The 25,454-nt window shown below is 37.0% G+C and overlaps 2 protein-coding genes across 2 annotated transcripts; one reads left to right on the forward strand and one right to left on the reverse strand.

Annotated features, from left to right (window-relative positions):
* Positions 1-4,201: 4,201 nt before the first annotated feature.
* On the reverse strand, positions 4,202-11,687 carry LOC108235374 (apolipoprotein Eb). The gene is made up of 8 exons (XM_037980312.1): positions 11,613-11,687; positions 11,477-11,528; positions 11,221-11,371; positions 10,508-11,081; positions 5,249-5,303; positions 5,010-5,163; positions 4,615-4,902; positions 4,202-4,511 (listed from the first exon to the last, which is right to left on the reverse strand). Exons 2-8 carry the CDS (start codon positions 11,514-11,516, stop codon positions 4,202-4,204), a joined length of 1,572 nt encoding a protein of 523 aa, XP_037836240.1. The 5' UTR covers positions 11,517-11,528; positions 11,613-11,687.
* Positions 11,688-13,014: 1,327 nt separating this feature from the next.
* Positions 13,015-14,445, forward strand: LOC108235346 (apolipoprotein A-IV). The gene is made up of 4 exons (XM_017415287.3): positions 13,015-13,098; positions 13,188-13,239; positions 13,341-13,491; positions 13,609-14,445. The coding sequence occupies exons 2-4, from the start codon at positions 13,200-13,202 to the stop codon at positions 14,198-14,200; spliced, it is 783 nt and encodes a 260-aa protein (XP_017270776.1). The 5' UTR covers positions 13,015-13,098; positions 13,188-13,199; the 3' UTR covers positions 14,201-14,445.
* The last annotated feature ends 11,009 nt before the right edge of the window (positions 14,446-25,454 follow it).

The following is a 25,454-nucleotide window of genomic DNA, read 5'->3' on the forward strand; positions in this document are numbered from 1 at the left end:
GAGATGTGATGTAGAGGGACATAGTTCATCGCTGATAGGATAACAGACATAAACTGTTTAGAAAACTCCTTTGGACCTGAAGTGCTGGCAAAAGGTGACTTTGTCAAACAGCTTGTGTTTATTGCCATCGGCTTCGTTTTAATATAAAGCAGCTGAGTTCAGTAGTTAGACAACTAAAGAACTAAAGCCAGAATCATAGCTTACTTTGTGGAAATGAGACACATTTGTGATGTTTTTAGGACAAATAAGACTGAAAAACTACTTTCAAAACCTCTAGTTTTGATGCCAGAATTTATGATAACTATGCTGCTAAACACAAGCACTATTGCTAATAGTAAAAAAAAGAAGGAAAAAATGCATTAAAGATGTTTTGCTCAAAGTGGAAAGTAATAGATGGAAAGGCAAATTTGATTTTTTTTTTAATGAAGTTTACATTTGATTTTAAGCTTTAAATTTTCTTTTAATGCCTCGTGTGTTCTCTTTTGGGAGCAGAAGTCATTCCATCCAAAACCAATGGTTTTATCTGTAGTATTTTTCCATTTGTTCTCCTTTACTTAAAATAAATTCTGACTTCTAAGGTCTGCTTTGTGCAGACTTTTCTTTTCTGAAAAGGGAAATGACAGAGACAAAGCAACATGTGGTCCATTCTGCCAATTAGCATGTGACACAAAACAAGTACCATTGATGTACTGTAGTAACCCCTTTATTTAAACTGAAACATAAGCAAAATAAAATGCAGGAATTTTTTGGTTTACAATTGAAAGCCCCAATCCTAGCATGAAAGATCTTTTTTGTTTTTCACACAGAGCCAACAAATGTTCATTTGTTGCAGAAGTTTTGACCGTTTAAGTTACTATTGTTATGAAGAATACACTGCAACTGAGCACCCGGTTTTTACAAATTACTCCTGAAAGACTAAATCTCCATTTCTTTTGTTATGTAACGATTTGTGGGTTTTATATATAGAAGCCTTGACTTGCATGCAAACAAGCTCCTTTTGAATCGTTTCAGGAGGAACAAGGTATGAACGTGCCTATCAGGTGTCCTAATTTTCATTAAGGAGACCCTCAAAAAGATTGTTTTTGTCTTTGACTGAGGCCCCTGCAGTGACTGATTCTGTCTGCCTGCTCTGAAAAACATGGAAAGAATGAAGTAAAGATATGGCTTTGAAAGGAGGTAAAAAAATCTTCCACAGGGATTTTTCTTTTTTTTTTTTTTGAAAGGGTTACTTGCAGTCACATGCTGGCTAGCACCTGCTATTTTTTTTCCTGATTGTTGTTGCCAGGCAGTTCTCAAAGTGCAGACACCCTATAGGAACAGACGGAGCAGAAGTGCTGAAGCAGCAGGATGCTTGTGGTTTTCCTGTTTTTACCCTTCATGAGTAATCCTTCAACGCTACTGGCTGTTAGGAGTTTCACTTCTCATTCAGAAAATAAACACATTCCTAAAAGGAGGGATTTTATGATGGATAAACTGCTGATAAACAGAGTTAGTCATCATTTCACTTTACACAGAGTACTCTTTAACACAGCCAGATGTGGTAAACATGTTTTGTCAAGAAAAACAGTTGGGTGTTTTTGTGAAGAGCATCTGTAAACTGAACCAAAAAAAAACAACTGCAAATCCCAATTTTTTTTTAACCCCCCCCCCCCCCCACACACACACACACACACCACCACCACACACACACACACACACACAGTTTTTAAAGTTATAAATTTGATTGTCAAACAACAATCTCCAATCAAAGATTGTTTTTTTCCTATGTGTGTGTGCATATTTGTCTGTACTGTTAACAAAATAGCTCTTGAACCACTGAAATTAATTATTAGATGTACATCTACAACCGATTAAATTTTAGATTTAATGCCATTCAAGATGGACACCACAGCTAATCAACATTATCCAACACAAATATAGCTATTACTCAGTTTTACAAATACTAAAGTAAATTTGGTGCATTAGTAACTGAGAGTCATCTTCAACACATAACTCAAGTGCTAACTGATCAAAAGAGATCTCCCAATCTTGCATGAGATCATGCTTAATGTCATTTACAAAGCTGAACCAAAACAGCTATAACTCCATCATTTTATAAAATTATCTAAGTTTAAAACTGGCATAGAAGGCAGCAGGCGATATGGAATGCCAAGACTTTAATCAATGTTTTAATTTTTCTGGCTTCTTTCAAATGACTTTTAAACTTTCTTTCAACAATCAGTCACATCTCCGTCTTTAATTTTTCCAACAAAGAATAAAACTTAAAAAAATCACGCTGTACTTCAACTCCACGCACCCAAAGTGATTCTCCTATCCTAAGATGCACATTCTTTTCCTGAAGCGCAGTTTGTTTGTCTTGTTTTGTAAGACCTATACAGTTCACCTGATCTTTCAATAAAGAAAACACAGCTGCAATGGTGCACAGCCTGGATTCGAGTGGAAGGGTCAGAAGATGGAGATTGTACAAGGATTGAAGCAAACAGTGTCCTCTGCTGGTCTCCACTCTGAACAAGAAAGAAAAGATCCTGCTGTGCTTGAAAGACAATAAAATGTTATCAAAATCCAAACTTCCAAATTGGACCATTTGTATTTGGCAATGATAAAACAACTAAAATGGCTGAAAAAACAGGCTTTGCATCAGGAAAGCTGAGTGTGTTTTGTTCACATTTCTTTTTTTTTGGCAAGTAATTTTGTAAAAACATGGGTAAAATTTTATGTAATGTATAGAAATTGGTCTCATGCCAGAAACAATACAACGTGCATTCGGCCACCATCTACAGACCCATTTCCGCCTTTGTTGACATCAGTGGTTCGTCTTTAACAAGTCTCTAACAAGTGTAGCTTACATCATAATGCAAGTGTATATAAAGGTTTGAACTAATACAAGACCACTGTAAACTTTGCAACAACAAAGAAATGATTTAATCTAGGGCACAAAATGTTCCCAAATGCCTGCTGGGATAGAGAGAAAAGAAATCTGGAAGCGGATCTAAACAAGTCCGGACCAGAAAACTGGCAGGCTGGGGGATGTGGGGGTGGCTGTTTGCACAAAAACTGTGGGTGGTGGAGTCCAAGCACGAGGAGGGACAAAAAGCTTAGTTTTGTGCTTTCAGTTGAAGATTTTGTGTTAAGGCCCACTCATCCCTTAATCTTCACTCATGCAGTTGACTTTTTGCAATAGAGAGAGCCCAGAGGGGAAAGGTCAGTAGCTTCATGCTTTGCACAGATGAGAAATTCCCTGATTTGTAACTTTAATCAGATTGTGTGCAATGCACTCTAAGGAGAGAGGCTTACATTACATATAAAAGGCCTCCAGTGATTGCATTAAGACTAATGTAATCAGTTTACAACAATCTAACTTAAGAGTAAATAATTTATAAAAAGTTGCTCAGTTTGATATTCTAAGTACAGCTAGTGGAAAGAAACTAAACTATCTGAGTTATTATCAACAAGATGTACAAGAGTGAAGTGGATCAGGTTAGGTAAAAAGTAACTGGATCCTGTTTTAAATAATAGATCACTCCTAAATGTTTGATGAGAGAAACAAAGTGGGGAAAAAAAAGTATCTTTTTTATTTATTTATTTTTACTCACTCAGCACTGATCAGCACATGACAGTAATTGCAGAGAGCAGCATGGTGGGCATACAACTTGAAACATTCGTGTTGCATTTAATTGACAAATTCTCATCAAGTCAGTTTTTATTCACCCCCACCCCCCACCCCACCCCCCAGAAGCACAACATAGACTAACAGACAAAACTCAAGTAGTCTCACTTATGAAACTAGTGGACATATTGCTTTTTTATGTAACTGCAACATTACTCAGTGCATTGATTGAAAAGAAAGACAGTTGTGTGTGTTGCATTCAAACCCAGCAGCAAAATGTAGACAACATCAAATACAAAATATGTGAAGATAAAATGTGGGATTATTTATTCCAAAGTAGAAAAAGCAAAGCATATTATGGGTATGAGATCAACCTGGCTGTGTAATACAAACTGTGGTGCTTGTGTTCAGTGATCAAGAGAGTTGACAAGGGAAAAATCCCCCAGTCAACCCTCTTTTTCCTGAACACTTTAGCCTAAAATGTACAGCAACTTTAAACACCACTCTTTCCTTTCTTTATCATGGTATAAACAAGTAACTAATCAACTCATTTGTTTCTGCTTCTATCCTTAAAAACACATTCAAGTCTTCTTTTTAGGCAGCTTTCTCCTTGACCTTGTCCAGGATGGTCTCAAACTGCTCGCGAATCTGGGTGGCGTACGGGGCGAGCAGATCTGTGAGCTCCTCCAGCTTGCCGTCCATGGATGTGCTCAGCTCTTTCAAGCTGCTCTCCAGTTGGGTCTTGAAGGTTTCAGCCTGGGACTCCAGCTTTGTAGAGATGTCTCTCAGCTTCTCGTTGGCGGTATCACTGGCCTGCTGGACGATGGGCTCAACATGCTCCTTCACGGTCCCCAGGTTCTGGGTGGAGCGGGAATGGAGTTCACCCAAGTATGTGTTTGCGGTTCTTGAGAAGAAACAAAAGAAAAAGAAAACAATCACATTAACACATTAAGGTTTCACATAAACAAAAATGAGGAATTAAAGGGTAAGCGAGACGCCCAGCTTACTCTAGGATCTCTTCAGTGTCTTTGTTCAGGCGCTTCCTCAGCTTGGTGGTGTAGGTGCTGATGCGGCTGCGGACATCATCTACATTCTGATTCATCATGGTCTTGAGCTCATTCAGGTACTCGGTGCTGCGCTCCTTGGCATCAGTCATGTCTTTCTCCAGTTTGTTGGCCAGAAGCTGCAGGTCGTCAGACAGCTGACTGGTGGAGCTGACAGCATGTGGAGCCAGCTTGCTCTGGATCTCTTCTTTGTATGTTGTCAGCTCTGTCATGGTGTTGGAGATCAGGGTGCTAGAAGAATCACATCCAACATCAAAAAATAATTCAGGTCAGGTGATGCAGGCTAAGAAAGCATCTACTCCAAAAGAGAAGTCAGTGAATTAAAAATGGCCACTTACTCGAGCTCCTGGCTGAGCGCAGGGACCTTGAGGCTCTCCAAGGCTCCATCAGCTTTCTGGTTGAGCTCAGAGATGTACTGCAGGAAGCGATCCACGCTGCTCTCGAAGTTGGCCCGGGTGGCATCAGTCTGGGGCACAGAGCGGGCATTGCAGCCTTAAAAGGGCACAAGAGGATGATTATTAAACAAGAAGACGATACAATATAATCCTTCTATATGGTAAACCAGAACAATGCATACCAGTGATGACTGCCAGAGCGAGGATCAGAGCCACAGCCTTCATGGTTGGTAGATAGGTTCACCTGATTGACAGATTTGAAACAATAAGAACAACTGAAAAGTTTGATAAAATGCAAACTGAAGCAGCTGAATTTAACTGATCTAATAATAATGAACTTCCCGATGTTTACAAAAGAAAAGAGAGCAAAAGAGAGCGTGTTTCTCTGCAGTTCCACTCACCTGAGAGGTTCAGCTTCCTCAGTGCTCCCGGCGCGATGACTGAGGCTTTTTATAGCCCCGAGAGGCTGCGGCTCCACCGCGTAAACAGCGCGCGCGGGGGGGTGGGGATGGGTGGAGGGGGTTGAAGGGTGAGAGATTACTCACTCACGCGCGCGCACGAGGTCACGGTGATTTGTCTGCACGGGATGCCGTGTCCTTGCACGCAACGTGTCAAAAGCACCGCGTCCGAAGTTCTCACCGGTCCGCGGAGTTCGGAGGAGAAAACAGGGAGAGGTGGAAGTTTCACTTCCGCTTCATGATCAATTGCTCCTCTCTTGTTTTCTTGTTTTCTTTTCCACAACGTAGAGAGTCCTCAACAAAAGAAAGAACTACTGAAAAAGAAGCCTTTTCATTATAAATATAGTAGATTTTACTTTTTTTTTTTTTTTTTTGGTGAAAGCTTCAACAGAGGTAATTAAAATCGAGCACTGTAATAGAAAATTGAAAAAAAATCTGACGTTCTATTTTTAATAAATGCACAGTGGTTGGATCTTTATGAAACAACTGCATTTACATCTAATACAATGAAGAGTTGTTTCTTTTTGTTCACTTTAAAAAAAAAATAAAATAAAAGCATCAATTTACGCTTTTATAAACATGTAATGCGAAACAAGTTTGTAAATCCTTTTTAAACATGAATTTTAAAAAATAATACATTAAGTTAATTTTAAAATATAATTTCTTTGCATTTAATTTAATTCATATTGAATATCACAGATATGACAATATGAGTCTATTTAAAATGTTGCCATTAATTGCAGTATTTGCAGTCAACTTTGTCTGTCTGTTAGTAAAAAAGCTCTTGAACCACTGGACATATTTTAATGACAGTTTCAGGAAATAATTCTTGGATGTACCTCTACAACTGATGCACTTTTGAAGTCAGCCCAATTCAAAATAGCCACCACAGCTATTGAGGTAAAATTTGGTGTGGTTGTAGCTGAGAGACACTCACAACACATGCTACTAAAGCTGCACACTGTGTCAGCCCTTTTTGTCTGTTACCAAAATGTCTCATGAAACACTGGATGGATTTTGATTAAATTAAAAAAGTAATCACTGAGCGTGCATCTATAACTGATTAACGTTCGGAGTCAATCCAATACAAGATGGCTGCCACAGCTAACTGACATTAGCCAACACATAAAAAAGACTATAACTCAGCAGTTCTACATAAATTGAGCTAAAATTTGATGTAGCTGTCACTGAGTCATTAACAACACTTGATTTCCTGTGTTATCACATGAGGTCGTGCATAAAGTTATTTTCAAGGTTTGTTCAAAATAGTTGCAATTTTGTCATTCCTCAACATAAGATGAATTTAGTCTAAAACTGGCAATAAAAGGCAATGTGCACTCCTTCAAGGAATGATGGGTTTTTAACTCTTTAATTGTTGGACCACAATCCTCTTTTATTTGGATGTAATAACAGCTCGTTACATGTACATCTTCATTTAAATGCTCTGCTTTCATTTGCCATTGAGAACATAGCGATACACCCCCAATAAATATGCGACCCCCAGCTCAATCTCTATGGCAATCTCTGATCTCTAACAGTGACTTTGTGTGTGATTTGCAGCTCAGACAAATAAGATGCTTGCACAATATAAGATGAGCACGTTCAGGCTTGAAGACAGTTTGTGTACAGCCAACTTCACAAAAGCAGGATTTGAAAGAGAAAAGGGTAAAGAATGACGTGTGTCCTAAAACACAAAAAATAAACCCGATGCAAGCTCAAAGAAAAAAATGGTAAATAAGATAAATTAGAAAAGGGTGTAGCAGAAAAAAATATTTCCAAGATGTTTCTAGGATTTTTATATTTGAACAAAAGGAGAGTTTTGTGCTCGGAAGAAAACTGCTACTACCATTAACCATGTTGTTTACTTTCATTGCATCCCCTGGATATCTTTTTATTTGTATTTTTAATGTAGTATTTATTTTAACAAATGTAGTATTTAAAAAAAAAAGATCAGATAAACAGTTGTTTTATTTCTTCAGGCTACAGACTGCAGCTTCGAGTCTGTTGCTGCCCATGTGTAATGACCTTTGCCCTTTAGGACGTGGCCTTTTTGTTGTCAGTCTGCAAGCTTCTCTGTACTGTAGTTTTCACAGACATCCAATGTACACAGGAACAAAGTTTGAAAGAATTGGCTTGACCCAGGTATTTAGCGTGATAATGTGTGATTAGTAGAGGACCTCAAATTGTCGGACTGTATTCTAATGAAAGAAAATCTTTACTCCCCTTACAATCTGAGAACAATGAGACAAAGCTGCTGATGAGGCTTTTGTTTGATGTGTTTGGTTGTCACCTTTCTGTTAAAATTAAAAACCTTTGATCACTTCGTTCCAGCATAATAGTCATTGCAGGAGGTGTGAAAGAAACAGTGTGTCCAGTTTTCCACATGCCATGAACACTAAGAAGTTATATTCTCAGCTTCAGGAACATGTTCAATATAATCTGTGAGCCTTTGTTCCACTAAAATGTATCTGGGTTTGGAAAACAGAAATGAAAAAAAACTGTTTTTGACTTTCTACACAAGAAACAAAGAGGTCATAGGCCAGATTAAAAGAGTTTAAATGTGGTACCTTTCTCTTTGGGACAAACAGAAAGCAGACAGGGAAGTGAAAGACAACTGTGAGGTAATACAGTGAAAAATCTGACCCAGTCATGCAAACTGTTGTTGCTTCTCCTTTTGCTCCTCTACAGCAGAGGATGTCTGATGTCAGGGAAGTGTCTGAGGGAGAAGCTGGACTGAACAAAAGTAACCCCAGGAATGAGGTTTTTGGTTAAGATGATCTCACTTCTTGACTGGACAATAACCTGATAGAGGGTTAAGAAAGTGTAGATGAAAGCTGTCATCATCACATATTCTAATGATTGTAAAAGTCCATATCTTGATACCAAATTGAAGAGCTGCATGGCCGGATGTTTTTCTTCTGTCTCCCTTTGTTTTCTTTCGTCTGTTTTTTTTTTTTTTTTTCATTTTAATTATATATGCTGTTCAGCAAAGACAAAAATGTACCAAAGTAACATCTTGCAAACGATCATCTGGTTCTGAGTCAGAGTGATATCAGCTGATGGATGCAAAAAAAGGTTCAAACAATGGGAGTTTGAACTTCTTTGTAACAGGAGTTATCACAGCTAACGTCTGCATTGAGTTAAAATTTCACCATCAAAGGTAACAAAGAGTCAAACAAGTTAGGCATTTTGTGTGAACTAATAATATTTAGGGATGCGTTTATGTTTTGACAGCATCAAACTTGTTGTTTTCAGGATGTAAACTATAAGTTAGGCTAACCATCTAATGTTGTAGCTCCATGCTCAACATACTGATTTGAAAGTGGCATAATTTTTAAATGTTCAAAGTAGTGGAAGAGCTACTTTGTTTTTGCCTGGCAATTTTTATTACTGAATGTAATTTGACAGATTTGTAAAGGGATGAAGAGTGGAAATGTTCTGTTTTATTTGAGATATGAGATGACATGAGACAGAGAAATTAACAGAGCCATCATTATTCTAGCAAATTCTCTTTCAATAAATGCATTAAAAAACCAACAGGACAAGCATTTTAACATAGCTCTTATGCAAATAGCTTGTCTTTGTCTATAAACATTATTTTGTTTGTCCAACTTTTAAAAAGTTACTTTATTGTGTTTTTTTTAACATAATTTTGCAATTTGTGGTTCAAAGTGAGTAAAGTGTGGCAAAACCAAAAAGGCATAATAAGAATTTGCTTTAATTAAAATGTAAAGAATAATTTATGAAGTACACATTTTTGCAATTGAATTTACAAAAACAGTGAAAATAATTAATGGAAATCAAAGCTGTAGAGTGTGTGTGTGTGTGTGTGTGCGTGCATGCGTGTCTCTGTGTGTGGAGGGTTAACTGTGCAGATCCTAGAACAGCTGGGGGCAGAGCAGGAATGTTGTTTGCCACTGGGTAAGGCAGGGTGGGAGTAATCTCTCTGCAGGTTCAGAGGCACAAAAAGGAAAATGAATAAAAAAACAAAGGTAGAAGCAGGATTTGTTTATGAACTTTCAGACTTGTAAGAACAAACCTGAACATGCCCCGTCCCCATATCCACAACTGAATCTTAGGCGGGAGTGAAAGGGGGAGCTTTTGTAAGTTGATGCTGAACCAACAGGAAAAGTGGTGTCACCCACAATCACGCCACTTTCTGTGGCGTGATTGGGCGTTCTCAAAACTCCCCTTATTGCTTAAATTTGCACATAACACACAAGGTAGTTTGTGTATAGGTCTTTCTCATTCTTAGTCAATGCATTATTAATTGCGCCATAAAAATGTTAAAACATTTGTTAACTTGGACGTTGGTCATATTACAGTAATGTTTCACACAACCTTTTTTAAGATGTGCCTGCAAAAGCGAAAGAAAACATTTTTTTTTACTTTCATGTGAGACTTTATTCCACTGTGAATAAAATAAGGGTTTATGAGATTTGAAAATTATTGTATTCTGTTTTAATTTACTTTTTACACAATGTCCCAACTTCTTTGTTGTAGTATTGTGTACTGTTTCACAGAATATTTCAATATTTGCTTGTTCATGCTGAAAGGACAACATTTAACCATTTGGAGTACATTTACAACTGTTAATGAAGTCTAAAATTGAAAGTTTTCATCTTTATTTATTTTGATACAGAATAGCCCTCTCATTCTTGCATAAATTGAAGACAATTTCCTTCGTAGACACTTGCACATTTTCACCGCAGTTTTAAAAAGCACGCAAAGCCAACAGCTTGTTTTGCTTTTACTTTATTTTCCATAACATAGGAAGAGGATACAATGTGTGGTCACAGACCAACTTTAACTTATTATGTCTCAACCTTTTGAAGAAATGTAAGTATATCTTACAATAACCACAACTTTCAAGAAAGGTGAATTAATGCTACTGAAATGGGCATGTTACTGGGATCCGGGATATGAGAATTTGGTTTCATTTGATGCAGTTTTTTTGTTCAGTGGCTCCTGGAGTTTGGCTTAGTCAGATTTAATATAGGATTCATAAAGGGAGGTGAGGCGAGCCTGGAGGTCCTGGGCGTAGGGGTCCAGCTTCTGCCTCAGGTCATCAACATAGGGGGCAGCCATATCTCTCACCTGCTGGGCTGTCTGCGTGAGCTCGCTCTGGACTCTCTCGGTCATGGGGGTTGCTCTCTGCTTGAATTCCTCCAGATGGGGTTCCAACTTGCTCCTCAGGTCATCGGTGTATGGCACCAGCTGGGCCTGCAGGTCCTTCACACTCTGCTCCAGGCTCATCTTCAGCTCCTCACTCTTCTGCATTAAAGTGGACCTCAAGGCCTCAGAATCCAGAGTGTCAGCATAGGGGGCCAGCTCCTGTTTGAGCTGCTCCACTCTCTGCTGGAGCTGGGTCTTGATGTTCTCAGTGTAGGGCTGTAGCTTCTCCTGGGCTGTGTTCAGCTCCTGGGTCACGCGCTCTTTCAGCATATCAGCCTCTGTGGTGAATTTGTTGATCATGTCCTGGGCTCCAGGGGGAAGCTGCTCCTGCAGGCTGACTGCATACTTGTTGGCCATGTCAGCACTTTCTGTCAGACGGGCACTAGATGTGCAAGGTAACAAAATAGAAAAGCAAGACAATTTATGAGTTAGTATGAACATTTTACTGAATTCTACCAAGTTTTCGGTAAAATAGTAGTCTTTTGGTTATCTGCATTTCATATGTTGTCTGTATGATCTACCTGATATCCTGGCCAATCTGAGACTTTTTGATCATCTGCAGGGTGTCATCAGCTGTCTGAGTGGCTTTGCCAACATAGTCCCAGAAAGCATCTGTCATCACTTCCAGCTGGGGCTTTGGCGCATCAGCATAGAAGAGGTTGCCATTGCAGCCTGTTGGGAGGACAGAAAAACAGTTCAAGAATCTTTCAAATATTTCAGTAATGCATGAAAAGGGAGGTTTGGAGCCTTAACAAAGTAGTTTCCCAACATACTCACCGGTAAAAACGGCTAGGACGAGCACAGCGAGGACCTTCATGGCTCTTGGACCCTAATGCAAGCAAATACCAGTTAGTCAAAACATTTTCACCAGTCAGTAGACAAGAAGACAGCTCCTCTTATTTCCTCTTCTTACCTGAGTTTGCAAGTGTATCTGTAAATCCACTTGGTTGTGCTTGTGCTCAACTGGTGAGATTCTGCTGCTTATATAGCAAGCCAGAAAGTAATGATCCCAAAGTCCAAGAGGTAGTGCTTTGCTGTCACCTTGCCTCACCCTTCTGTCTGTACTAAGACCTTGTGCCAGAAAATCTATGCAACACATATATACAAGGCCCTTTTGTTCCATGAATATATACGTACCCTTATTTAATGATATTTACCGACTCAGTAATCTTGTTAATCGGGCTTAGCCTAATTTGAAATTGAGATTGTAGACGATCTATAGTTTTCTATAAGTACATAAATATCTATTTCATCACTAGTTGAACAAAATCCATAAGGTTAACCCGAAATAATATTTGCATACTTGTCTGTAATCCTATAACTGTTGGGTTTTCCATAGCTTTTGTATAACAAACAATACAGTATCTGCCTATTCAGTCTTTTTTATTTTAAACTTTGATTTTGAACTTTGTTTTAGCTTGTCACATTGCTCATAACCATTACAGTTATTAACAGCCCTTGTTTCTGTGTCATGCCAATGTTCACCAACCTTATATATCTGTCTGGCCAAAGGTTAGTAGATTTCGGCACCGTCAGCCTCAGAGGGACAAAGTAGCTTCTCTTTCACTTCAAACTAATCATAGTGCAGTTCTCTTTAGGCAATTTTTAAAAGTTATTTGTTTGTTTGCTTAATTATTATTTTTGTATTTTTTGTCTTTAAGTTGTTATCCCAGAATTTTTAAATGGAAAGAAATTGTACATTTAACTTTTAAACTTGTGCAAATGTTACAGCTTCATATTAGGATATTAGAGTCAGAATCAAAACACTTTATTCATTCCAGGGGGAAATGGGGTGGGATAACCCTCATTTTCAGATGTCCACCATCTAAAGAACCCTTTAGCCTTGTTTAAGTCTTGTTTAAGTGGGGGGAAATGACAATAAGAGTAAAACAAACAAACGACAACAACAACAAAAGTTTACAAAGTCCAATTATGTCTAAAACTAGTCCTTAACTAGTCAGTATATTCAGTTTATTCAAACACAGGAAGTGTACAGTTTCATGCTTTATTCTTGACCCCAGGACAAAGTCCACTAGTGGAAGCATACAGGGTTATCTTGAATTATCTAGAGAGTACGTCTGGACTACGTGGAGAGGTAATTACTGTACAGATCTTATAAAAGTTTTTTAGAGGGGGGTCAAAGGAGAAGTGATGGTACATTTATTATAAAGTAAAACATATTTTGTTTGGGTGTTCCTAAAATCTAGCAGCTTTGTGCTAAACCCCTGGGAAACAGCAGACATAAGGAAAAAGAGCGGCTGTGACAGCATGGCAGGGACTTCTGGACTTTGCGCTCTTGACTACAACTGTCATCTGACTTTACTATATATACACGGAAGAAGGAGTCTCACACAATCACTAACACAGTACAGCCTGAAAGAAACACAAGCCCAAAGAAGGTGAGAAATTGAATTTTTAGAACTAAATTTAAATGTTTTCACTTTGTTCATACAGATTTGAAGTTAATTTGTCTGCTACTGTTTTTCAGGAGTTCACAGTCATGAAGGTGTTTGTGGTACTAGCTGTTGCAGTGCTCTCTGGTAAGTTTTTAAAATGAAGTTAAAATGAATGGCAATAGCTATATGAATTATCAGACCCCAAATCAGTCCTTCATCACTTCTATATTCTCCATTTTGTATAGGCTGCAATGCCAACCTCTTCTCTGCGGATGCACCCAAGCCACAGCTGGAAGTTCTAACTGATGCTTTTTGGGACTACATCGCCAAGGCAACACAGACAGCTGATGATACCTTACAGATGATCAGGAAATCACCAATTGGACAGGAAATCAAGTATGTAGTGCCCCATGCTGTAATAGACTGGTGGGGACACATGCCATTTGATTTGTAAGGCATTACAAAATTTTATGTGGTTGTTGTTGTACTTTTTACACTTTTTCTATCTTCCAGTGTCCGCCTGACAGAAAGTGCTGGCTTGGCGAGCAAGTATGCAGTCACCCTGCAAGAACAGCTCACCCCTGCAGCTCAGGACCTCATGAACAAGATCACTACAGAGGCTGATATGTTGAAAAGTACACTTACCCAGGAGCTGAGCTCCGTCAGGGACAAGCTGGAGCCCTACACTGACAACATGAAGGCCCAGATCCAGCAGAGAGTGGAGCAGCTCAAACAGGAGCTGGCCCCCTATGCTGATACTCTGGATTCTGAGGCCTTGAGGTCCACTTTAATGCAGAAGAGTGAGGAGCTGAAGATGAGCCTGGAGCAGAGTGTGAAGGACCTGCAGGCCCAGCTGGTGCCATACACCGATGACCTGAAGGAGAAGGTGGACCAGCACCTGGAGAATTTCCAGAAAAGCGTGGCTCCCATGACTGAGAAGGTCCAAGTTGAGCTGAGTCAACGAGCCAGTCTGGTGAAACAAATGGTGGCTCCCTATGCTGAGGATCTGAGAGAAAAGCTTGACCCCTATGCCCAAGACCTCCAGGCCCAGCTTATGTCTCTCTATCAGTCATTTATTGATGCCACCTCTTCAGACATAATGTAACATTATCCTGGCCTTGACGGTTTACCTCTACCTGATAAATGAAAAATCTTGGACTGTATTGAATCAAACTATGTGAATAAGAACAACTTAACATTTTTTGCTAAGTACAAAAATACAAAGCAAAGCCATGCACTTGTGAAGCATGTATATATTTATATTGTTTTTACTGTGTTGTGAAAGGAACATTACATTTTTTTGTAATTTCAGTAAGTTATAAAAATAAAGAGATAAATCTAAAATAAGTACAAACTTGTCACTTTTTGTTTTCATTGGACTCTATGAAATTACATGGAAAAAAATAAACATTTTCAGACATTTGTCTTCACAACCATTCAGAGCAAATAGCCTGTTTACCCATCAGAAATCACACAGCACTGATAATAATTAGTCTCAAACCATGGTTACTCTGAGACGTGTGTTTTCCCCAGGAGGCAACCAGTAATTTGACTTTATCTCCCGTGTCTCAACACGCCTTGGCTTCTGTCACAGTTTCGTCTCAGAGTTTCTCCAGAGGCAGACCATTGTTCCTGTCAATGCTTGTCATGAAAGTGCACCTAAACTGTGTTATCACTAAAATCAAACAACAGCTGAAAGAAGCATACTGGACCCACATGAATGAAGGAAAAAAAATTACACAAGCAAATGTTCTTTCAAGGAGGTGTCAGAATGAATATATGTTTTACTTTTTGTTTAAAACATACTTGTTTTGATGCTACTTTGTACAACAGATAATTCTCTTAGTCATAAAAACAAATGTTGTGCAATCTCTCTTTGCTGTAAACGTAAGTCTTGCCTTTCTTATCCCCTCCCAACTGACCGAGCCAGCATCCAACGTGGAGGGTTAGAGTCCAGCTTCGATAGTGCAAACACGTCACATGTTTGTGCTCTGACAGTCTGAAAAAAACAACAATTAGTGTTACAACAACGTGTATCAGTCTGAACAAATTACACAAAAAGCTGTTGTTAACAAATCTAAGATTGTCAATTTTAGACAAAGAGATTTAACATTTCTCTGGCATCATTTCTGCATATTTATTTTTATCACAGACAAATGGTCAAGGTAAATATTAGAGTCATTGTTCATGATCACAATGTGGCTCAAATAATTCCATTTGAATTTCTGGATTTCAAGTAAAAGAAATCATCTGGAATGCCCCAAAGTCAGTGGAGGGTTTCAATGTTTTGCCCAAGGACACTTTGGCAAGCTCCAGGGTCTGGGGATCAAATCCTTGACCCTTCGACTGGAGGATGACCTCCCTACTCACTAGTAAAGATATATCCAAACATAGATACTTTTCACACAAAATGTGATGAATAATTAACTTTTTACTTGCACATTGTCAGTTTTTATTAAACCAGCTGAACACATATTACAGTCTAACTGCTATTAGTGAGCATATTGTTTTAATAATTTAAACACAAACAAACAAATGTATGGTTGCCTTCTGTCACTAATAAAAGTTAGCTTGGTCAGTGAGTAGAACAAGGAGCAAAAATCATTGGTTTTCTAATTTGCAACAAGAACACAGTTAAGTTGGGTGTAATATCATTCTCAGGTTTGTTTTCTGACTTCAGGGAAAATGAAACTTAAGCAAAAGATACAAGCACCCTTTTATTAGGAACTCTTGTTATGATGATGCCAATTGGCCAAAGCATCAACTTATTAAAGGTAACTTAAAATACATGGAGCTTGAGTACACAACATTTTTTGTTTCTGGCTTTCCATCAACAGGCTTCAAACTGATTTATTTAGAAGGTATGAAGCCATTTTGATGAAATAACTTAAAACATACTTAACTTTAGATTCCTACTGTATACAGGTTTACTTACTGCACCTATAAGTCAAAGACAGTCCAGTAACAACACAATGGGTAGTGGCTACTGTTGCCTCACAGAAAGAAGGTCCTGGGTTCAAACCCCGCGTTGGACCTGTGGCCTTTCTGTGTGGAGTTTGCATGTTCTCCTTCTGTTTGTTTGGGTTCTCCACTTCTCCAGGCACTCCAGTTTCCTTCCACAGTCTAAAAACATGTTCGGCTGCCTTCAGGCCCAGGCCTCCCTTGAAAAACAGATCTGTGATCTCAATGGGATTTGCCTTAAGTAAAGGTTAATAAATAATGGTAAAAATCCCATAATTGTTGAAATAAAAAAACAAAACAAAAGAAAAAGGAAATTTGCCTGTGATGAAACGTACTGCTCCATGAAATTGCTTTTAGTATTTAATTAGAATACTGACCTTCCACTGACTGCAGGACTAGATTCCCAGATGCAATATGCCTGAGGAGAATGTTTCATGATCCAGTTTAAAAGGCCACACTGCCACCCAGTGTTAAAGCTGCAGCACTACAGTATTGTCCTACTTTTGGTTTAAGCTGAATTTACAATGATATGTCAAATTAAATTCTAATGTAAGTATTTTTGTTGCTATCTTGTCAGTCGGTTTCAATGCCTTTTTTTGTGTTGGAGTCTTTTCTATTTTGCTGTTCTTCCTGACAGGTGGCTCCAAAGCTAAATGGATTGCTTTAAGGCCTCAATATATGACAATGGTTTCTTGCCTGAACTAAATCTTATGTTGCACTGTTTGTCTACAAGTAATGTTATTTGCCCATTCATTTAATTTGTTAAAATATTAATCAATTGTACTGCTGCTTTCTAAAAAGAGACTATTAAAAAAATAATAATAAACTTTCGTTTTATAATGGTTGAACTGACAACTGTACAAGAAAATCCTATATCTTCATTTTTTAATATAAAAAGCAAAATGAGAGTAGTTCATTGAAATGTACAATTATATCTTAAAATACCAAGTTTGAAGCTAAAAGTATCTTTAAAAAGCTAAAAACATTCTGGCAGTAATAAATAAAATAGAGAAACTGATACATAAGCTGAAAACATATTGAGAAACAAGGTGCACCCAAAGAAGAAAAATAAACTACTAAGTATGTATTTAGCGTACTTGGTATCTAGAAAAACTGCATAAATATTTTATTTATTTATTTATTTATTTATTTATTTATTTATTTATTCTGTTCCTGCTGTTGCAGTTAGTTATGGTATTCTGGCTCCAATCATCATGACTTTTTATTGAATTTATCTACCATCAACATGCAGTAAAGCACTTTGTGTCTGAAATGGTATGCATTTTATCTCATTGTTTTTGCTTTGCTTTATTTTTACTTAATGAGGCAGAATGGAATTACTGTAAGACGGTGTGATGCTTACAAACAAGAATTTTCTGTCACACATCAGGAAGTGCAGGAAGAACCAGGAAGACACAGACCATGGATAACTTCAACAAAATGTAGTCACTTGGAATTAATTTTTTTCCAGCCAGAACTGTAAAAGAACTATGAATAGATAAAACTCAAGCTCAAAGTACAAATGTTTAAGACTAAAAGACCTTGTTGTCTGTAATATGCTGCTGGCTGATTATTCTGTTGAAGTTCGAAGGTCAGCTGACCACCTGCAGTTTTTTATTTAGCATCATTTGTTTTTGTCTCTTGTGTTTGTTTTGTGATGTTCTCTACACCTAAACATTTGTAGTATATGACTGTGAATTGTTCTCTTGTTTCTGACATTTCCATCTGTCACACCTCTGACGTGGTGGTGGTTATGCAGACACTTTGTTTTCTTGACAGCTTGCACGACCTACCTTGTTACTTGCAATGATCCATGAGCAGAGTTCACGTTTATCTCTTAAAGTAATCTGTTCTTTTAGCATATTTAGAAAAAAAAGTAAGTTTAGCATATTTTATATGATTTCAACAACCCTTAAGGATTAATAAGCCTGATTTAATAATAGTTCTAAACATTTTTTCCTAAAGCACACAGCTCCATTTCTTTCTTTCCTTTTTCTATTGATGTCATTTGGAACATTATCACGGCATTCCAAAGATTACAATTTATCTTACTTTTGTCTGGGTGTACTTACATGTATTTATCTGTAGATGTTACTGGAGGTTGTGCCATCTGAGTATCAATGAACCCCTTTTTAATTGTTTTTACTGCAAATGTTCAATTTATTACATCAACAAATTTAGGTTTAGGTTTAAATTGAAAACAGGCAACAAGTTTCGCTCAAGAAAGGAACTTAGATTTGACAACAACAGGTGTTTTAGTTTACATGTGAGAAGTTGATCATTTTTTTAGGTTGAAAAGAAATGTTGCACATTTGTTTGGATGAGATGTTATTGTTTTTCTTTGAAGAGGCAACCTAAAACCAGAAAAATACTGGCTGCAGCCCCAAAAAACCCCTCAAGTTAAATGGCATCCAATGTTAGTCTGTAGATCTGGTCAAGAATCAAAATAATATGTATTATATCGCTGTGTATTCATAAAAAAACTAAATGTCTTCTAACTTCTTCCTTAGTTACCACTGATCAAACTGGCAGGGTACAAAGGGTCTGTTGAATTTAGGTGTAGGTTTAAGTTGAAAATATGCAACAAGTTTTTTCTCAAGAAAGGAACTTAGCTTTGACAACAACGGGTGTTTTAGATGACAAAGAGTCTGTTTGAAGCTGGACATACATCATTTGTTGGCTTGTGGTTGACTGACCTGGACACAACTGGTTTGCAGTCCTGAAGGCATGACTGGCATTCCTTTCACAGTTTTTTTTTCTCTTCTTTTCTTTTCTTTTGTCCTTTTCATTCTTTTTATATTTTTGTACGGCAAGTCTAAAGCAGAACAATGTGTCTGCTCCTCTGACGATTTTACTCCTGGCATTCAACTGACATTTGGAAAATTGCAAATGTTTTATTTATGTATGTATGTATGTTTTTAGGCACCAGCTAAATGAAATATTAAAGTTAACCGTTCATAACATAGACTTCTCCATCAGCTAGCAGGTAAAAAAATTTTTTTTTTTAACCGTAAATCTGAAGATCTCTTGATGTGAAATATTAGAAAAGTGTATTTAGATTTTGTTGAAAGATATTTACTTAACATTTTGTAGCTAGACAGACAGATCAATAGATAGAAAAACTAGCTTATCTGAGAAGAAATCAAATACAAATTCAAAACAATATGTACAGATATCAAAATCTTTTTTTTTCCTGCTGTTACAGTTAGTTGAGGTATTCCGGCTCCAATGATGATGGCTTTTTATTGAATTCATCTACCATCAACACGCAGTAAAAGCACTTTGTGTCTCAAATGGTATGCATTTTATGTCATCGCTTTTTTTTTTGCTTATCTTTACTTCAGGAGTCAGAATGTAAAATTCGCTGTAAGATGGTGTGATGTTCACAAAGAAGACTTTTACTGTCATGCATCAGGAAGTCGCAGAAAGTATCAGGAAGTCACAAATCATGGATCACTTCATCAGAATGAAGTCGCTCCCTTTTGTAACAAATTGCTGCTTTTTGACACGCAATCATCTAATCAAAGACATTCAGTTCATTTTGAGGGGGAAAAATAGTTTTTGTAAAATCAGTTGATTCATTATTATCCAGCCATGCATTTTATTTTTTAGCATTTTTAGAAGTTTCCATAGAAACTTCTTGATGTTATCATTTTTTAATTTACTTTTTATTTGTTCTGTGATTGCAGCTGATGCTGTAAATGTGAGAACAGAGAAGAGAAGCAAACAAATGTTAACAGCTGACAGAGCCTAAAGCTAAATTTGATGCAATGATTCAGTGGCTTCAATTACCTCTTGATGTCAAGAAAATCAGCAGCTAAGTTTTGACTTAAGCATGAGAAAATAAGTATATTTTCCTTCAACTTTAATTAGTAAACTCTAACCATAATTTAGCCCAGTTTTAATATGTGCAAATCTAACTTGTTAATTTATGAAGCGTGAACTTGCACAGCACTAGTGACTTGCATTTTGTTATGTCATGGTGTTGTTGTTTAAGTATTTTTGAAATTAAGTCAGGCATGTGTCTGGGTTTTGTTGCCTTTTGTCTGACATTTTTATGACTCATACCTTAGACAGCATGATAGCAGAGTAAGCTCTTCTTGTTTCCTTGATTATTTTTGTGCTTCAAAACTGGTGTGAGAATACAGGAAACATTATCACTTACTGTAACTCGTTCTTCCAGTATATTGAGAGGTGGGGGAATTCCTAGATTTTAAAAAAACAATTTTTATTTCTGGTTCTAAAGCTTTATCCTTAAGGATTTTGCCTAAATTTATTTTTTCAATTCAGCTAGTAATTTCACAATATCCATAATTGCCTTTCACTCTTTCCTATTCATGCGCTAATAAGGATTGAAAGCTTGCCATTTTTTTCAGTGGAACAGGGCACAGTAATGTATACATAATGATAGATAAAGTCATTCTTCAAATGTGGAGCTACTGAAACAAAATAACATGTTGCGATATGAAAGATGAGAAAGCTATCATATGTTATTAAAATCTTGGAAAGCACAAAAACAATTGGGTACATTTTCAATAAAATTAAAGCAAGTAAAAAATAACTATCAAACCTAGGATCTTTAGCTGCACAGGGATGAGGTGATTACCTCTGTCTCCTGACAGCATGAGGGTCACAGGTTGAGCGTCAAAAAGATTATTATTGCAGAACTAAAAACAATAGAACTAATCATACTAAATAATTTATCCGTTATGGACAACTTGCAGTTTTCTGTGTCTGTGTCTGTGGTCACATTCAAGCAGAACGACTCTTTAAGATCAATAACAGCCAATCAGAATAGAAATCAGTGTGAGGTTTTGGGTTTTTCTTTGTCTTTTTTGGGTTTTGTTAGTTATCTTGTTTTCCTTTTTTTACTTCCTGTCTCCAGTGTTTTTCTATTCATTCTCAGTCTTCACTCGGTTTGCTGCCACGCCCACCTCCACCTGTCAGTAACGAGTTTCACGCACCTGTGCCCACTTACCGATTATCCTCTGTGTTTTAAAAGCCCGGTCTTCTCCTCCACTCTCCGCTGGTTCATTGCTTTTGGTTCCTTGATTGTTGTCCTTTGTCCATGTTTTAGCTCTCCATGCTTTGCTTGTTTATGTTTGTGCTTAGTCCCAGTTTTTGCTGCCACGTCAGCCTTTTTGTTTTTATTTAATAAATTAGTTTTCTTTAAGATGAGTCTGCACTCTGGGTTCGCCTTCTGCTTCCCCGACGCTGACAATCAGCAGTGGTTCCAAACTAAAATGACAAGCTGTTTGTTTTGCTCTGTGAGTTTTTGAAGGAACACATTTTATCAGTCGGATCTTTAAGATCCCTGTATTTGTTTGACAAAAACATTTCTAAGTTTCTTCCACTCTCATGATGTGGACAGTTTCGAAACGCAGGACATGAGAATGAATCCCGAGGTAGTCATTTTTTTTACTGTTGGATTGTTTTACTGTCATTGACACATTTCATTACAGTAACTCTTGTGCTTTTAAACAATAGTTGCAGGATGATCTGTGATTGAGCTGCTTGGATTAAAGTAGTAAAAGTTTTACATGAAAGCACACTGTGGATTTAATAATATTCACCTTATATTAATGTTTGCTGTGGTCTGACTTCTTAAACAGGCACACTTGAGATAAAACTTGTTCTTAAACCAGATTTTTCTTTCCTACAACCCAGAACTGTAAAAAGCATAAACCATAAATACATAAAACTCAAGCTCAAAATACAAATGTTTACGACTAAAAGACCTTGTTGTCTGTAATATGCTGCTGGCTGATTATTCTGTTGAAGTTTGAAGGTCAGCTGACCACCTGCAGTTTTTTATTTAGCATCATTTGTTTTTGTCTCTTGTGTTTGTTTTGTGATGTTCTTTACACCTGAACATTTGTTTTATATAACTGTGAATTGTTCTCTTGTTTCTGACACTTCCATCTGTCACACCTCTGACGTGGTGGTGGTTATGCAGACACTTTGTTTTCTTGACAGCTTGCACGACCTACCTTGTTACTTGCAATGATCCATGAGCAGAGTTCACATTTATCTCTTACAGTAATCTGTTCTTGTAGTATATTTAGAAAAAAAGTAAGTTTAGCATATTTTATGATTTCAACAACACTTGAGGATTAATAAGCCTGATTTAATAATAGTTCTAAACATTTTTTCCTAAAGCACACAGCTCCCATTTCTTTCTTTCCTTTTTCTATTGATGTCATTTGGAACATTATCACGGCATTCCAAAGATTACAATTTATCTTACTTTTGTCTGGCTGCTTTTTTTTTTCTTTTCTTTTCTCCTTCTCATTCTTTTTAAAACTCTTTGGTACAGCAAGTTCTAAAGCAGAACAATGGTTCTTATCCTCTGAAGATTTATTTTGGGCATTGAACTGACATTTGGAAAATTTTATTTGTCTTTATAATTCATTTATTTATGTTCTTAGGCATCAGTTAATTGAAATATTCAAGTTAACTATTCATAACCTTTCATAAGACTTTTCTATCACTAAGCAGGTAAAAACATTGTTTTTAAAAACTTTAACCTCAAAGATTTCTTATTGTTAATTTTATGAAAAGTGGATTAATGTTTTGGAAGATATTTACATAACATATTTACATCTACAGTTTGTAGCTAGACAGACAGACAGATCAATAGATAGAAAAACTAGCTTATCTGAGAAGAAATCAAATACAAATTCAAAACAATATGAGGAAAAATGTTCAGATATCAAAATCTTTTTTTTTCCTGCTGTTACAGTTAGTTGAGGTATTCCGGCTCCAATGATGATGGCTTTTTATTGAATTCATCTACCATCAACACGCAGTAAAAGCACTTTGTGTCTCAAATGGTATGCATTTTATGTCATCGCTTTTTTTTTTGCTTATCTTTACTTCAGGGGTCAGAATGTAGAATTCGCTGTAAGATGGTGTGATGTTCACAAAGAAGACTTTTACTGTCATGCATCAGGAAGTCGCAGAAAGTATCAGGAAGTCACAAATCATGGATCACTTCATCAGAATGAAGTCGCTCCCTTTTGTAACAAATTGCTGCTTTTTGACACGCAATCATCTAATCAAAGACATTCAGTTCATTTTGAGGGGGAAAAATAGTTTTTGTAAAATCAGTTGATTCATTATTATCCAGCCATGCATTTTATTTTTTAGCATTTTTAGAAGTTTCCATAGAAACTTCTTGATGTTATCATTTTTTAATTTACTTTTTATTTGTTCTGTGATTGCAGCTGATGCTGTAAATGTGAGAACAGAGAAGAGAAGCAAACAAATGTTAACAGCTGACAGAGCCTAAAGCTAAATTTGATGCAATGATTCAGTGGCTTCAATTACCTCTTGATGTCAAGAAAATCAGCAGCTAAGTTTTGACTTAAGCATGAGAAAATAAGTATATTTTCCTTCAACTTTAATTAGTAAACTCTAACCATAATTTAGCCCAGTTTTAATATGTGCAAATCTAACTTGTTAATTTATGAAGCGTGAACTTGCACAGCACTAGTGACTTGCATTTTGTTATGTCATGGTGTTGTTGTTTAAGTATTTTTGAAATTAAGTCAGGCATGTGTCTGGGTTTTGTTGCCTTTTGTCTGACATTTTTATGACTCATACCTTAGACAGCATGATAGCAGAGTAAGCTCTTCTTGTTTCCTTGATTATTTTTGTGCTTCAAAACTGGTGTGAGAATACAGGAAACATTATCACTTACTGTAACTCGTTCTTCCAGTATATTGAGAGGTGGGGGAATTCCTAGATTTTAAAAAAACAATTTTTATTTCTGGTTCTAAAGCTTTATCCTTAAGGATTTTGCCTAAATTTATTTTTTCAATTCAGCTAGTAATTTCACAATATCCATAATTGCCTTTCACTCTTTCCTATTCATGCGCTAATAAGGATTGAAAGCTTGCCATTTTTTTCAGTGGAACAGGGCACAGTAATGTATACATAATGATAGATAAAGTCATTCTTCAAATGTGGAGCTACTGAAACAAAATAACATGTTGCGATATGAAAGATGAGAAAGCTATCATATGTTATTAAAATCTTGGAAAGCACAAAAACAATTGGGTACATTTTCAATAAAATTAAAGCAAGTAAAAAATAACTATCAAACCTAGGATCTTTAGCTGCACAGGGATGAGGTGATTACCTCTGTCTCCTGACAGCATGAGGGTCACAGGTTGAGCGTCAAAAAGATTATTATTGCAGAACTAAAAACAATAGAACTAATCATACTAAATAATTTATCCGTTATGGACAACTTGCAGTTTTCTGTGTCTGTGTCTGTGGTCACATTCAAGCAGAACGACTCTTTAAGATCAATAACAGCCAATCAGAATAGAAATCAGTGTGAGGTTTTGGGTTTTTCTTTGTCTTTTTTGGGTTTTGTTAGTTATCTTGTTTTCCTTTTTTTACTTCCTGTCTCCAGTGTTTTTCTATTCATTCTCAGTCTTCACTCGGTTTGCTGCCACGCCCACCTCCACCTGTCAGTAACGAGTTTCACGCACCTGTGCCCACTTACCGATTATCCTCTGTGTTTTAAAAGCCCGGTCTTCTCCTCCACTCTCCGCTGGTTCATTGCTTTTGGTTCCTTGATTGTTGTCCTTTGTCCATGTTTTAGCTCTCCATGCTTTGCTTGTTTATGTTTGTGCTTAGTCCCAGTTTTTGCTGCCACGTCAGCCTTTTTGTTTTTATTTAATAAATTAGTTTTCTTTAAGATGAGTCTGCACTCTGGGTTCGCCTTCTGCTTCCCCGACGCTGACAATCAGCAGTGGTTCCAAACTAAAATGACAAGCTGTTTGTTTTGCTCTGTGAGTTTTTGAAGGAACACATTTTATCAGTCGGATCTTTAAGATCCCTGTATTTGTTTGACAAAAACATTTCTAAGTTTCTTCCACTCTCATGATGTGGACAGTTTCGAAACGCAGGACATGAGAATGAATCCCGAGGTAGTCATTTTTTTTACTGTTGGATTGTTTTACTGTCATTGACACATTTCATTACAGTAACTCTTGTGCTTTTAAACAATAGTTGCAGGATGATCTGTGATTGAGCTGCTTGGATTAAAGTAGTAAAAGTTTTACATGAAAGCACACTGTGGATTTAATAATATTCACCTTATATTAATGTTTGCTGTGGTCTGACTTCTTAAACAGGCACACTTGAGATAAAACTTGTTCTTAAACCAGATTTTTCTTTCCTACAACCCAGAACTGTAAAAAGCATAAACCATAAATACATAAAACTCAAGCTCAAAATACAAATGTTTACGACTAAAAGACCTTGTTGTCTGTAATATGCTGCTGGCTGATTATTCTGTTGAAGTTTGAAGGTCAGCTGACCACCTGCAGTTTTTTATTTAGCATCATTTGTTTTTGTCTCTTGTGTTTGTTTTGTGATGTTCT

Source organism: Kryptolebias marmoratus, linkage group LG16, assembly GCF_001649575.2.
Source record: "Kryptolebias marmoratus isolate JLee-2015 linkage group LG16, ASM164957v2, whole genome shotgun sequence".
NCBI lineage: Eukaryota > Metazoa > Chordata > Actinopteri > Cyprinodontiformes > Rivulidae > Kryptolebias > Kryptolebias marmoratus.

Excerpts from the sequence above, each read along its gene's own strand:
- LOC108235374 (XM_037980312.1), bottom strand. The coding sequence starts at position 11,516 with ATGAAGGTCCTCGCTGTGCTCGTCCTAGCCGTTTTTACCG. Across the intron at positions 5,164-5,248 it reads CGCTCTGGCAGTCATCACTG|GCTGCAATGCCCGCTCTGTG; the intron begins GTATGCATTGTT and ends TGCCCTTTTAAG. Across the intron at positions 4,512-4,614 it reads GACACTGAAGAGATCCTAGA|AACCGCAAACACATACTTGG; the intron begins GTAAGCTGGGCG and ends TTTCTTCTCAAG.
- LOC108235346 (XM_017415287.3), top strand. The coding sequence starts at position 13,200 with ATGAAGGTGTTTGTGGTACTAGCTGTTGCAGTGCTCTCTG. Across the intron at positions 13,240-13,340 it reads AGCTGTTGCAGTGCTCTCTG|GCTGCAATGCCAACCTCTTC; the intron begins GTAAGTTTTTAA and ends CATTTTGTATAG. Across the intron at positions 13,492-13,608 it reads CCAATTGGACAGGAAATCAA|TGTCCGCCTGACAGAAAGTG; the intron begins GTATGTAGTGCC and ends TCTATCTTCCAG.